This window comes from Myotis nattereri (genome assembly GCF_964212035.1).
Source record: "Myotis nattereri genome assembly, chromosome: 15".
In the NCBI taxonomy this organism is placed as follows: domain Eukaryota; kingdom Metazoa; phylum Chordata; class Mammalia; order Chiroptera; family Vespertilionidae; genus Myotis; species Myotis nattereri.
This window is the reverse complement of record NC_138090.1, coordinates 46,620,766-46,634,825: the sequence shown is the minus strand read 5'-3', so window position 1 is coordinate 46,634,825 and position 14,060 is coordinate 46,620,766. Positions and strand designations below refer to the sequence as shown.

The 14,060-nt window shown below is 46.0% G+C and overlaps 1 protein-coding gene across 1 annotated transcript; it reads left to right on the top strand.

Moving 5' to 3' along the window:
* On the top strand, positions 1 to 968 carry LOC308531171 (insulin growth factor-like family member 4; the record flags this gene model as incomplete). Its single annotated transcript, XM_081108047.1, has 4 exons — positions 1 to 19; positions 352 to 402; positions 500 to 759; positions 882 to 968. The coding sequence occupies 4 exons, from the start codon at positions 1 to 3 to the stop codon at positions 966 to 968; spliced, it is 417 nt and encodes a 138-aa protein (XP_080964173.1).
* Between the last annotated feature and the right edge of the window lie 13,092 nt (positions 969 to 14,060).

Sequence of the window (14,060 nt, the reverse complement as noted above, 5' to 3'; positions counted from 1 at the left end):
ATGGTGCCCAGAAGCTTTGGTAAGAGGGCACCAGCCCCAAGTCTAGAGTATGTGTTATCACACCCATACTACCTCTGAACCTCACACTTAATTCTCTCTCCTACTCTATTATTGGCTTCCTACCCCCTAAACCCGCCCCCCATAACATGTCTGACTGCATTACAATCTCTCCCCCAACCTGCAAATTTCAGAATCTTAGCTCTTCCTAGAGCCCTCCCTGCCACCCAGAGTCCGTTTCAAAATCCACTGTGAGCTGTTAGCAATGAAAGAAGCTCATTGGCATCTCTTGGGCCCCATCACAGCGACCAGGCTACTCTCCAGCATTATTCTCATTCCCCTTCTGCTTCTCAGCTGCCGTCTTCATTTTTGAACTCCTGTTCTCAGACTCGGAAGGACTCACAGGTGAGAAAGGTGGAGGGAGGAGGTGGCACTTTAAGTGGGAGGAGGCTTCCAAGGCCTAAGACCCATCCTGGAGCCCCTTCTGCTCTGGCTTGTTCAGATACTGGGCTGTGCATGTGCTATCCAGCACCCAAGTGTGGGGACGAGATCTACAACCCCTTGGAGCAGTGCTGTGATGAGGGCACCGTCCTGTCCCTGAACCACACCCGCCTCTGTGGCCACAGCTGCACCTTCTGGCCCTGCTTCCAGCACTGCTGCCTTGAGTCCTGGGGCTCTCAGAATCAGGCCACTGTCAGGTTTAAGGTCCCAGGCACAAAGTCCAGCTGCATTGCCGCCCCCCTCAGCAGGATCTGTGGCCAGGTAAGAGTCCAGTTCTGGCTGTGGGCAGGGCAGGGGATGGCATTTGTTGCATCAGTCTCTGCTGAGCTTCCCATCACCCATGTCTCTCTCTGGTTCTCTCTCATCTCTCTCTCTCTCTAAAGGAATACTTGCCCAGCAAGCCCTCTACCAGAACTGAATTTATCTGGACCATCCTGAGGAGCATAGACACAGGACACTCAAGACTGTAATATTTGCGGGTCAGCAGTCCTATGATAAACTATAAGGTCTTTAATCCTGGCCTGATAGCTCGGCTGGTTAGAGCATCGTCCTGATACACCAAGGTTGTGGGTTCAATCTCCAGTCAGGGCACATGCCAGAAACAATGTATAAATAACTGGAATCCTATATAATAAAAGGGTAATATGCAAATTGACCCTAATGGTAGAACCAGGAAGGACCGATCACTATGATCTGCCCTGACCACCAGGGGGCAGACGCTCAACACAGGAACTGCCCCCTGGTGGTCAGTGCGCCCCCACAGGGGGAGCTCCACTCAGCCACAAGCTGGGGTGAAGGCTATGAGCACAGAGGCAGTGGCGGGAGCCTCTCCCACCTCCTCAGCTGCACTAAGGATGTCCGACTGATGGTTTAGGTCTGCTCCCTGGAGCGGGCCTAAACCATCAGTCAGACATCCCCCAAAGGCTCCCAGGCTGCCAGAAGGATGTCTGACTGCCAGCTTAGGCCCAATCCCTCAAGAAGCAGGCTTAAACTAGGAGGTGGATATCCCCCAAGGGGTCCCAGACTGTGAGAGGGTGCAGGCTGGGTTGAGGGACTCACCCCCCTGAGTGCATACATTTTTGTGCATCAGGCCTCTAGTATATAAATAAACTGGAACAACAAAGTGGTGTTTCTCTCCATCACCCTTCCTCTCTATCTCAAACCAATAAATAAAATTTTAAAAAAGGTTAAATACTTCATTGTATTTAATAGTGCTAGATAAATAGTGGTATACAGGCAGTCCTTGGGTTACGTCGAACTCGACATACGTCGTTTCATGGTTATGTCACCATCTCCCATTTATTTATTAAAAAAAAAATTCCATCATTTTGATATATGTACATATGTGCTTTATGTTTTTTATTATTTATTGTATTTACTACAAGTAAAGGTCAGGAATTGTTATCTTTCTTTTAAATTTTTTTATGGTTTCACTTCACTACTGCTGTGTATGTGCTCCATGTGAGTGACATAGGTGCTTATGTAAGTGGGTTCCAACTTACGGTGAAAATCACGTTATGTCGCGTCATAGGAACAGATCTCCAATGTAGCCCAAGGACCTACTGTACTTTTTAGTTGATTTAAACAGTCTTGCCTTAACTAGAGCAAGTGGTAGTAGATTTAATTATATTTCTTTCTTTCTCTAGACTCCAAACAATTTTTGTACATATGTATGTATCCCAGTCTTTTTATTAAATTTATTGGGGTTAAAAAAATAAACATGATTTTACTTATATGTGGAATCTAATGAATAAAATAAACTAACAAACAAAATAGAAACAGACTCATAGATACAGAGAACAGACTGACAACTCTTAGAGGGAGGGTGCTGGGGATCTAGGTAAAAGAGTGAGGGGATAAAGTAAAAAACAGCTCATAGACAGATAACAGTATGGTGATTACCAGAAAGATATAGGGGTGGGGTGGGGGGTAGAAGAGGGTAAATGGAGGATAAATGCTAATGGAAGGAGATTTGACTTTGGGTGATGAACACACAATACAATATACAGATAATGTATTATAGAATTGTACACCTGAAACTGATATAATTTTAGTAGAGGCCTGGTACATGAAATTCGTGTGGGGGGGGGGGGGGTCCCCTCAGACCAGCCTGCACCCTCTCCAATCTTGGACCCCTCAGGGGATGTCCAATTGCCAGTTTAGGCCCAATCCTAGGGATAGGACCTAAACCTGCAATCAGACATCCCTCTCACAATCTGGGACTGCTGGCTCCTAACTGCTCATCTGCCTGCCTGCCTGTCTGATTGCCCCTAACTGCCACCCCTGCCAGCTGGGTCACCCCCAACTGTACCCCTCTGCCAGCCTGGTCATCCCTAACTACCCCCCTTGCTGGTCTGGTCGCCCCTTACTGCCCCCCTGCCAGCCTGGTCGTCCCCAACTGCTCCACCGGCTGACCTGGTTGCCCCCAACTGCCCTCCATTGGTCTGGTCACCCCTTACTGCCGCCTCTGCTGGCCTGGTTGCCCCTCAGAGCCCCCCCCCAAGCCTGGTCTCCCCACGCAGCCTGCTGTGCGATCGTTACTGTTACTGTGATGGCATCCCAGACAATTTGCATATACCACTATTATTAGTATATAGGTTAACCAAGATCAACCAATAAAGTCAATAAAAAAATAATTAATTAATTAATTAATTAATTAAAAAGTCTTGGCTACTAAGTGTATGAAGTACTTTTTTTGTTTTTTTAAATATGTTTTATTGATTTTCCACAGAGAGGAAGGGAGAGGGATAGAGAGCTAGAAACATCAATGAGAGAGAAGCATCGATCAGCTGCCTCCTGCACACCCCCCACTGGGGATGTGCCCGCAACCAAGGTACATGCCCTTGACCGGAATCGAACCTGGGACCCTTGAGTCCACAGGCCGACACTCTATCCACTGAGCCAAACCGGTTCTGGCATGAAGTACTTTTTTCCCCACAAGAAGTTATGTTATTTGTTTGTTTTTATTATTGACATTATTACAGAGTCCCCCAATTCTCCCCTTTACCCTCCACCCAACCCCAGCCCCAGACCTTCACCACATTATTGTCTGTGTCCATGAGCTATGCATATATGCATATATGTTCTTTGGTTAATATCTTCCAGTCCCTCAGCCTGCCTCCCCTCTGTAGAGTACTCTAACCAACTGAGCTATCCAACCAAGGCTTAGCATCATCTTTTAGACCTGTGATCCATTTCAAGTTAACTTTTGGCATGGCATGAGGCTTAAAAGTTGAGGTTTAATTTTATCTTAATGGATATGGCAATTCCTCCAGCATCATTTGTTGAAAAGATTATCTTGCCCTAGCCGGTTTGGCTCATTGGATAAAGCATTGGCCTATGGACTGATGGGTCCCGAGTTCAATTCCAGTCAGGGACACATGCCCAGGTTGCAGGTTCGATTCCCAATGGGGACGATGTGGGGGGCAACAGATCAATGATTCTCTCTCAACGTTGAGGTTTCTTTTTTTTTTTTAATTTATTGCTTAAAGTATTACAAAGGGTATTACATATGTGTCCATTTTATCCCCCCGCCCTAGACAGTCCCCTAGCCTCCCCTATCCCCCAATGTCTTATGTCCACTGGTTATGCTTATATGCATGCATACAAGTCCTTTAGTTGATCTCTTACCCCCCTACCAACGTTGAGGTTTCTATCTCACTCTCCTTCTCCCTTCCTCTCTGAAATCAATAAAAATATATTTTTTTTTAAAAAGAAGAGATTATCTTTTCTCCATCAAAGAACCTTGACAACTTTGTCAAAATCAATTGACCATAACTTAGAAAACGAAAGATGAGAAAAATCTATTTCATTTATTCTGTGTTGTTCTTTCTTCCTTTTTGATGTTTTAAGATTTCTTTTATCATTTCCTTTCCGTTTCAATACTTCCTTTTAGCCATCTTTTTAGGGTAGATCTGTGGGAAACAAATTTTCTTAGGTTTTCTTCATCTAGAAATGTCTGTATTTCCCCCTTTATTTCTGAGGAATATTTTTTATGGATATAAGATTCTGATTGACAGTTTTTTACTTTCAGTGATTGAAAAATACTAGGCCCACTTCTTCTGACCTCCATGGTTTCTGATGAGAAATCTGCTGTCATTTGAATTGTTTTTCCCTTACAAGTAAGGTGTTTCTTCTCTCCCTTGCTGCTATCAAGACATTTTCTTTCATCTTTAGTTGTCAGAACTTTGAGGATGATGTATCTTGAGTGAATTCCTTTGGGTTTATTTGTGTGGATTCCATATACCTTCTTGAATGCCTAGGTTTATGTTTTGCCAAATTGGAAATTTTTTCATCCATTATTTATTTGAATAATTTTTCAGTTCTACTCTCCTTCTCTCCTTCTGGGACATATAAGTTAGATCTTTTGTTATAGTCCCACAGTTTTTAGGGTTTTATTCTCTTTTATTTTTCTCTCTTTTTCTCAGATTGGGTAGTTTCTATTTTTCTTTCTCTCATGATTGTTTCCTCTGTCGTATCCATTCTGCTGTTGAGTCCACCATTATTTTTCTTTTAGTCATTGTATTTTTGAGTTCTAAAAAGTTCAATTTGGTTCATCTTTATATCTTTTATTTCCTTGCTAAGGTTATCTATTTTTTCATTTGTTTCAGGCATTTCATAATTGCTTGTTGAAGCATTTTTATTGATTTTTAGGGAGAGAGAAAAACACCAATTAGCTGTCCCACATGCTCCTCTCTGGGGATTGAGTGTGCAACTCAGGCATGTGCCCTGACCTGGAATCGAAACAGCAAGCTGTTGTGCTTGGAAAACAGCCACTCAACTGAGCCTCACCAGCCAGGGCTGTTGATGCATCTGTATATATAAAAGCCTAATAAGAGACTGAATGACCAAACTACTGGTTGACCAGTCACTATGACACACACTGACCACCAGGGGGCAGACGCTCAATGCAGGAGCTTCCCCCTGGTGGTCAGTGTGCCCCCACAGCGGGAATGTCGTTCAGCTGACCAGAATGAGTGGGGCCAGGATGAGCAGGAGTAGCTCCTCCCCGGATCCCCACAGGCCACACTGAGGGACCCCATCAGTGCACGAATCTGTGCACCAGGCCTCTAGTTTTTAATAAGATGGCTGCTTGACAATCCTAATCTGATAACTGTACAGATGTCAGATGCCAGAAAATTCTGACATCTGTGCCATGTTGGTGATTGTCTTTTCCCATTCAAGCTGTGGCTTTTCCAGCTTCTTAATATGATGAGTGATTGCTGATTTGTCCAGGATATTTTCTTCTGCCTTATAGGGCTCATCTGACACCATGCCACCTGCTTATTCTTTGGGTTCTGAGTCTCCCAGCCAGTTTGCCTCTTACCTTGATTTTTCAGGCTTCTTTTATATTTGCTTATATGTAATTTCCAGGTACTTATGTGCCTGGAAGAAATATGTGTGTACTTAATGGGAAAAATAGAAATAAGTTTGTCCATTCTCTCTTGTCTCAGAACAGGAAGGCCTGTGCACACTTTCATTTTGTAACAATTATTAGTGCAGAATACGGCCAAGGTACTAGCAGTTCCTGTCCTGCCCCTCAGGACAAAGCATTACTATTGGTGTGGACGCCACAGGGATGTGCTCCAGGGATGGGTGGACAAGCTGGCCTCCAACCACAGGTCCCAGTGCTGCCTTATGATGGGCCCTCTTCTTTCCCTTGACTGTAATACTGTGGCCACCACTGTTGCCACAACTGCTGCTTCTGTTGCTGCTATCACCATCACCACCCAGCCCAGGCTACCCCCTGTGGGCCCCTGCAGTGCCCAGACTGCCATAGGCATGAATATGGGTGCTGGGAAGCCAGGCCAACAGCTCAGTGTTCACACTGCCCACTATCTGCCATGCCCATGCAGGTGAGCATGTCTGTCCACCATGTCTCCTCTACTTATGCCCACAACCCATTGTCTCATTTTCCTTTTGCCTAAAATGCCCCAGACTCAGCGCTGAAGAAGCCACAACTGGGAAACACCATCAGACGCAGATTTTTTAAATGCCCCAAAAGATAGACAAAGGCACAGACTAGCAAGACAAGAAACGTTCAGATAATAATGTCTCCACTCCAGCCAAACACAACAAAAATAAAACTGTGAAGCCACCTCCACACACTTTGGCAAAAGATAAAGAGCTGGGATTTCCACCCTTACCAGGCTGTAAGGTGGAGTCTCCACAACACCCCCAGATGGTGTTAGAAGTCCCAAGAAAAGCATAGGGTTAGGGAACCTGGATTTTCATCCCCATCCAGCAGCAGCAAGGCTGCTATTCAACAGTGTATAGGAAGCTCTGGCCAGAAAAGTTAGGCAAGTACAAGAAATAAAAAGCATCCAAACTGGATTAAGTAAAACTATCTCTATAAAAAGATCTTGCAGATAGCAGATCCTTTAAAAATCCACAAACTACTAGACCTAGTAAAAGAACTCAACAAAGTTGAAGGATTCAAGATTAACACACAAAAATCAGTTGTATTTCTATGCACTAGCAATGAAGAATCCTAAAATCAAATTAAGAAAACAATTCCAGGAGAACCAAGATAGTGGCATAGGTAAACACCTGTACTTGCCGCTTCCCACAACCACATCAAAATTATAACTAAAATACAGAACAGCTATCATCCAGAACCGAGGGAAAGCTGGCTGAGTGGAAGTAGTACAACTAGAGAGTAAAGAAGAAAGCGCACTGAGACTGGTGGGAGCTGTGGAGGCGCGGAACAGGCTGGCACCCAGGTGTGCCACTTTTTTAATCAGGAGGGAGATACAAGGTCCGACTTGCTCTGAGCTCCAGTGCTGGGAGAGACTCAGGGGGACCCAGACACATACGGAGAGAAACTGGTCTGTCTGGCATTGGGGCAGGAATGCGGGGGCAGCTTTCTACCAGATGAGGTACTTGCAAGGGTCATTGTTCCTGTGCTGGGACCTCCCCGGTGCAGGGCTGACTGGCAGCCATTGCTGTTTGCTCCACCCTGGAGATTACCTGAGATCCTGCCCTACCCAATTTACAACCCTACCCAAGCTGTGCGCAGCAGCTTTTGCATATGAATGGTCTGAACTTTCTCAGAGCCTAAAACCTGTCACACAAGCTATAGCTGGGTCAGGGGCCCCCAAGCTATCAAAAGAAGGCCCAAGGCAGCACCAGCACAAGGCTGCCTTGCTTCACAGCTGGGCCTCGTCTGGGCACTTCCAAACCCAATACAAAGAGGAGGAATCTGCAGATCTCAATACTGGGTGGCCTCAGGAAGTGGCTGACTTTGCACCTCCTTGGAGATCCAAGAGCCAGTGTACCCACTGGTCAGTGTGAGACCATACTGGATTACAACTCTTCACATCCATAAGAGACACACTCAGGGGCAGAACCAGTGAGCACCAAAGCTGCATTGAAGCAGGTCATGCCCCATGAGGGTGTGTCCTGCACAGCAGCTCTTCCATTGTAGATACAGCTGGTTCTCACAGCCAGTTGGCCTGGAGGTCAATTCCTCCCAGTGATACCAACAACAATCAAAGCTCAACTACAACAAGACTGTGCACACAGCCCACAAAGGGGTGCACCAAGCGTGTCCACCTCAGGTGACTGGGAAGGCTGAGCCACTGGGCCCTACAGGACACCTACCACACAAGGCCACTCTATCAACTCAAGGAGACTTAGCAGCTACCCAATATATAGAAACAAACACAGGGAAGCAGCCAAAATGCAGAGACAAAGAAACATGTCACAAATGAAAGGAATGGAAGACAGCAAACTACTGGGTATAGAATTCAAAACCACAGTTGCAAGGTTACTCAAGAATCTTCTAGAAACCTACAAGAAACTCAGTGAGACCTTCAAGGATCTTAGTGAGACTGCCAAAAAAATGGAAAAGAATTAGTCAGAAATTAAGCATATACTGACTGAAATAAATAATAATATACAGAGATTCAACAGTAGACTAGAGGATCCCAAGAATCAAGTCAAAGAGTTGAAATAGGAGGAGGCAAAAAACACCCAACTGGAAGAGTAAAAAGAAAAAAGAATCCAAAACTATGAAGATATTGTAAGGAGCCTCTGGCACAACTTCAAGCATACCAACATCCAAATTATGGGGGTTCCAGAAGAAGAGAGAAAGATATTGAAAACCTATTTGAAGAAATAATGACAGAAAACTTCCCTTACCTGGTGAAAGAAATAGACTTACAAGTCCAGGAAGCGCAGAGAATCCCAAACAAGAGGAATCCAAAGAGGACCACACCAAGACACATCATAATTAAAATGCCAAGGGCAAAAGACAAAGAGAGAATCTTAAAAGCAGCAAGAAAAAGACAGTCAGTTACCTACAAGGGAGTACCCATACAACTGTTAGCTGATTTCTCAACAGAAACTATACAGGCCAGAAGGGAATGGCAAGAAATATTCAAAGTGATGAATAGCAAGAACCTACAACCAAGATTACTCTACCCAGCAAAGTTATCATTTAGAATTGAAGGTCAGATAAAGAGCTTCACAGACAAGAAAAAGCTAAAGGAGTTCATCACCACCAAACCAGGATTATATGAAATGCTGAAGGGTATACTTTAAGAAGAAGAAGAAGAAAAAAGTAAAGATACAAAATTATGAACAACAAAGTGACAACAAATACATATCTATCAATAAGTGAATCTAAAAATCAAATGAATAAAAAATCGAACAGAATAAACTGGTGAATGTAATAGAATCAGGGGCATGGAAATGGAGAAGACTGACAATTCTCGGAGGGGTTGGGGATGCGGGGAGGGTGTGGGAAGAGATTGGACAAAGATCTTTTTTTTTTTTTAAATATATTTTATTGATTTTTTACAGAGAGGAAGGGAGAGAGATAGAGAGTTAGAAACATCGATGAAAGAGAAACATCGATCAGCTGCCTCCTGCACATCTCCTACTGGGGATGTGCCCGCAACCCAGGTACATGCCCTTGACCGGAATCGAACCTGGGACCTTTCAGTCCGCAGGCCGACGCTCTATCCACTGAGCCAAACCGGTTTCGGCTGGACAAAGATCTTATATGCAGGTATGCAGTACCTATGGGCGCAGAGAGTGGGGTGGCAAGGGCCTGGGTAGGGTGGGAACCAGGTGGAGGGGAGCAATGGGGGGGAAAAAGAGGGACATCTGTAATAATCTGAACAATAAAAATTAAAGAAAAAACAATTCCACTTACACACAGGAATAAATTTAACAAAATGTGTTGAAGAACAATACACTGCAAAGCACAAAACATTGTTGAAAGACATTAAAGCCACATTCATGGATTGGAAGACTTCATAGTGTGAAGATGATGATATTCCCCAAAGTGACCTACAGGTTCAATATAATCTCTATCCAAATACCAACAGCCTTTTGCAAAAATGGACAAGCTGATTCTGAAGTTCATATGGAATTACGAGAGAGAGGAAAAAAAAAAAAAAGACCAACGTTAGAGGGCTCACACACACCTTGATTTCAAAACTTAATTTTATCTTACAGAATTGTTTCCAGTGATAAACTTCTATTTTCCTTAATGTATACATAACTTCAGGTTTTAGTCTATATACTTTTTGATTTTTTGGATCCCGAAATGAATTAAATTTGTTTCTAGTGCAACAACCACATGAGTACTTCTTAAATTCAAATGCTGAGCTTTTCTTTTTTTAAGGAAGGAGCAAGAATGGTGAGTAAGAAAACAGTGTGGTACTGCCATAAGGATAAACATAGAGACCAATGGGGTAGACTCGAGAGTCCAGAAATAAACCCATGAGTCTATGGCCAACTGATTGAGTAAAAGGGCGCCACCATCATTCAACGGGAGAAGGATAGGTCTCTTCCACAAATGGTGCTGGGACAATTGCAAAAGAATGAAGTTGGGCTCTCACCTCACACCACATAAAAACATTAGATATGGCCGAAACCAGTTTGGCTCAGTGGATAGAGCGTCGGCCTGCGGACTGAAAGGTCCCAGGTTTGATTCCGGTCAAGGGCATGTTCCTGGGTTGCGGGCACATCCCCAGTAGGAGATGTGCAGGAGGCAGCTGATCGATGTTTCTCTCTCATCGATGTTTCTAACTCTCTATCTCTCTCCCTTCCTCTCTGTAAAAAATCAATAAAATATATTTAAAAAAAAAAAAACGTTAGATATGTACATTATGTCACTTGCCAAATACATGTGGGTGCACTTCTTTTCTTTTTAACCCGGCCTGACACTGTTTAGTCTTAAGTTTGCAGCATTTTTTAAAATATATTTTATTGATTTTTTTATGGAGAAGGGAAGAGAGAGTATGGATAGAGAGTTAGAAACATTGAGGAGAGAGAAACATTGATCAGCTGCCTCCTGAACACCCCCCACTGGGGATGTGCCTGCAACCAAAGTACATGCTCTTGACCGGAATCGAACCTGGGACCCTTCAGTCCGCAGGCCGACGCTCTATCCACTGAGCCAAACCAGTCAGGGAAGCTTGCAGCATTTTAATTTTGATTACCACAACCTTAGTGGTTTAAAAACAACAGAAATTTGCCCTGGCTGGTTGGAAATATATTTTAAAAAAAGAAAGAAATTTGCAGTTCTGGAGGCCAGGAGTCTGAAATCAAGGTGCCAGCAGAGCCAAGCGCTCGCCGAAGGCTCTGGGGGAGAATCCGTTCCAAGCCTCTTCCAGGTTCCAGTGGATGCTGGTCTCTAGATTGTGGTTGCTTCACTCCAACCTCTGCCTCTGCCTCCACATCACCCTCTCTTCCGTCTGTAGTCTAACGTCCCTCTGCTTTCCTCATATATGACTGTACTTAGGGCCCACCTGGGTAATCCACGTTAACCTCCCCATCTCAAGACCCTTAACTTTATCACATCTGCAAAGACCCTGTCAGGGGATGATGGTGGTGGTGGTGGTGGTGGTGGTGGTATTTGCGATATAAAGTAACATTCACAGGTTCCAGAGATTATCTCTGGGGGAACCTACCACAACCATTATATTACACAGCCTTTCAAAGATACAGTAAAGACAACCTCCTGACCAATTGGGAGGTTGACACAAGAAACGAGTAAAAATCGGTCTACTTTACAAAGCGTCAAAGGGCACAAGAATTTGGCAAGAGGGCTGGTCTTAGGAGAGGCTACCTCCAGGGGCTCGGCAATACTATCACGGACTTGGTTTCTTCCGCGTCCTCTCTGCCTCTGGAGCACACTAATCAGGACTTGCCTCCTGGTTGAAAACTGGCTTCCAGGGCTTTCGTGGTCATAGGTGCCCTCGAAGAGTGTGTATCTCCCACTCCAGCTCCCTCCGCTCCCCAGAATGACCTCTCAAAAATGCAAAGTGGTGCCTGGCCAGTGTGGCTCAGAGATTGAGCGTCAACCTATGAACCAGAACGTCACGGTTCGATTCCCGGTCAGGGCACATGCCCGGGTTGCGGGCTTGATCCCCAGTGTGGGGCGTGCACGAGGCAGCCAATCAATGATTCTCTCTCATCATTGATGTTTCTCTCTCTCCCTCTCTCTTCCTCTCTGAAATCAATAAAAATATATATTTTTTAAATGCAAAGTGGCTCACATCACTCCCATCCTTATATGCTCTTCCATGGCTCCCCAGTGCCCACAACATGAAGTTGAGACCCTCAGTGTGCCAGACAAGTCCCAGAAATTCTGCAGACCTGGCTTCCCACACACCCTGGTCCTTTACACCCCAGCAACATCGAGTTTCTTATGGTTCCACAACACTGCCCTGCCCCTTCTCTCCTCCATGCCTTGCTACCCTGATCCCTCTGCCTGCAAAAGCCTCTCGCTCTCTCCCTCCCCGGCCCCTGGCTAATGGTGCTATAGACTCAGACAGATCTGAGGGACCAAAGTGCTGCGAGATCTTCCATACTCTTGGCTCTAAGTTGCTTCATACTGTTGTTAGAGAGCAAACACCGCTCGCCCTCTGGCGGCCAAAGGAGGCAACAGCAAAGAGGGATGCTACAACCTTTCCCCAGCGCAGGAACCAATCCCAGGGTCACAGCTGATGATGCTCCCTGGCAGGCACCAGGCTAATAGGCAACCACGTGCAATAAGTATATATTTTTAGTAGATACTATTTACTGTCTGTCTTCCCCACATGTGGATGCAAGAACTTCTGTTTTGTTCACAGCACCTTCAACAGGTAGGCGGAGCAGAGAGTAGGTGGTCAGTAAGTTGTGTGGAAAGGAATTGGCATCCATCCTGCCCTTAGACTCAGGCCTGAGTCACCCCCACAGGACGAGGGATCACCAGAAGCAAGATGGGTCCCTTGCTCTGGACATGCTCTGGGCCTCAAGACCCCAGAATTCCCAGAACAGGCAGCCCCTAGCCTCCTCCCAGAACGTGCGTGGGCCTTTTCCCTGAGTCAGTGATGCAAGGGGGACAGGCATGTGCCCCTAAACCCAAGGGGGCCCCTATTTCAGGGTCTGTAGACAGATCTGGGGCAGGCGAGTGGGGTGCACTGGAGGGCTCATGATAAGATGGAGGAGATTTGGAAAAGAAGAGGGGTGGGCTGCAAGTTGGGAGCCAGGAGCCTGCTCTCCAGAAGCCTCCAGAAATTCTACCCTGGCCAGTTGCACAGTGGTTAGAGCATCGGCCCGTGGACTGAAGGGTCAGGGGTTTGATTCCTGGTCAAGGGCACGTACCTGGGTTGCAGGCTCAATCCCCGCTTCCTTGCAGAAGACAACAATTCAGTGTATCTCTCTCACATTGATGTTTCTCTCTCCCTCTCCCTCTCTCCTCTTCCACTCACTCTAAAAGTCGGTGGGAAAATATCCTCCAGTGAGAGTTAACAAAACAAAAAAATTCCAAGGCATTCCAGGTTCCAACGGAGTCTTCCCGCCTCCACTCCCCGGAGGAACTTCCTAGGACGCGGTCTGCAGGGTGGCTGAGGGCACCTTGTGAACAGAGGCATTAGCCGGAGGCAGGAGGGAGGGGGGGGGAGGCAGGAGACCCCAGACAGGAGCAAAAGGGAGCAGTCCCCTCCCCCATAGAGAAGAAGGAAAAAGGGTATTTATTATGGGAGTTTCCCAAATGACCAAAAGAGGGACCGCGTCAACAACTGTGGGAGCAGGCTGCCTGCTCCCCTCCTCCCACCAGCCCCCCAGAGTGCGCCACGGCCTCCGGCGGAAAAGGAAATCCCTCCTGAAAGTGCCTCATCCACAGTCGCTGGGTGTGGACAGGTGCTCTGCACGCATCTTTCTGCTTTGCCTTTTCGCAGGTGCCTTTGTGAAGAGGGGAGTGCATTGTGTTCAGCCGCCGTTAGCTTGATTCTAACTTTTACGTACTTAGCAACAGGGCGCGGAGGCCTCCATCTGCACGCTTGTCCAGGAACACGCTTACGAGGGCAGCCCGAAGCTTACAGCTGCCCTGTGGGGGACAGGCTGTCCTTAAGCCCATTTCACAGATGGAGAAAGCAAGGGTGGCTTAATAGGTGAGACTCACAGGTCTTTGTCTCCAACTATGTGCTAGGAATGGGGGCTGGAATGAGGAAGAAGAGGGGACATGATCGCCCCTTCTTCGTCTTTAAACGGGGAAATTACCGATTCTGGGTTAGTTGGGACGGACCAGGTACATCTATTGACCCAGAATAAGCAATAGCTCC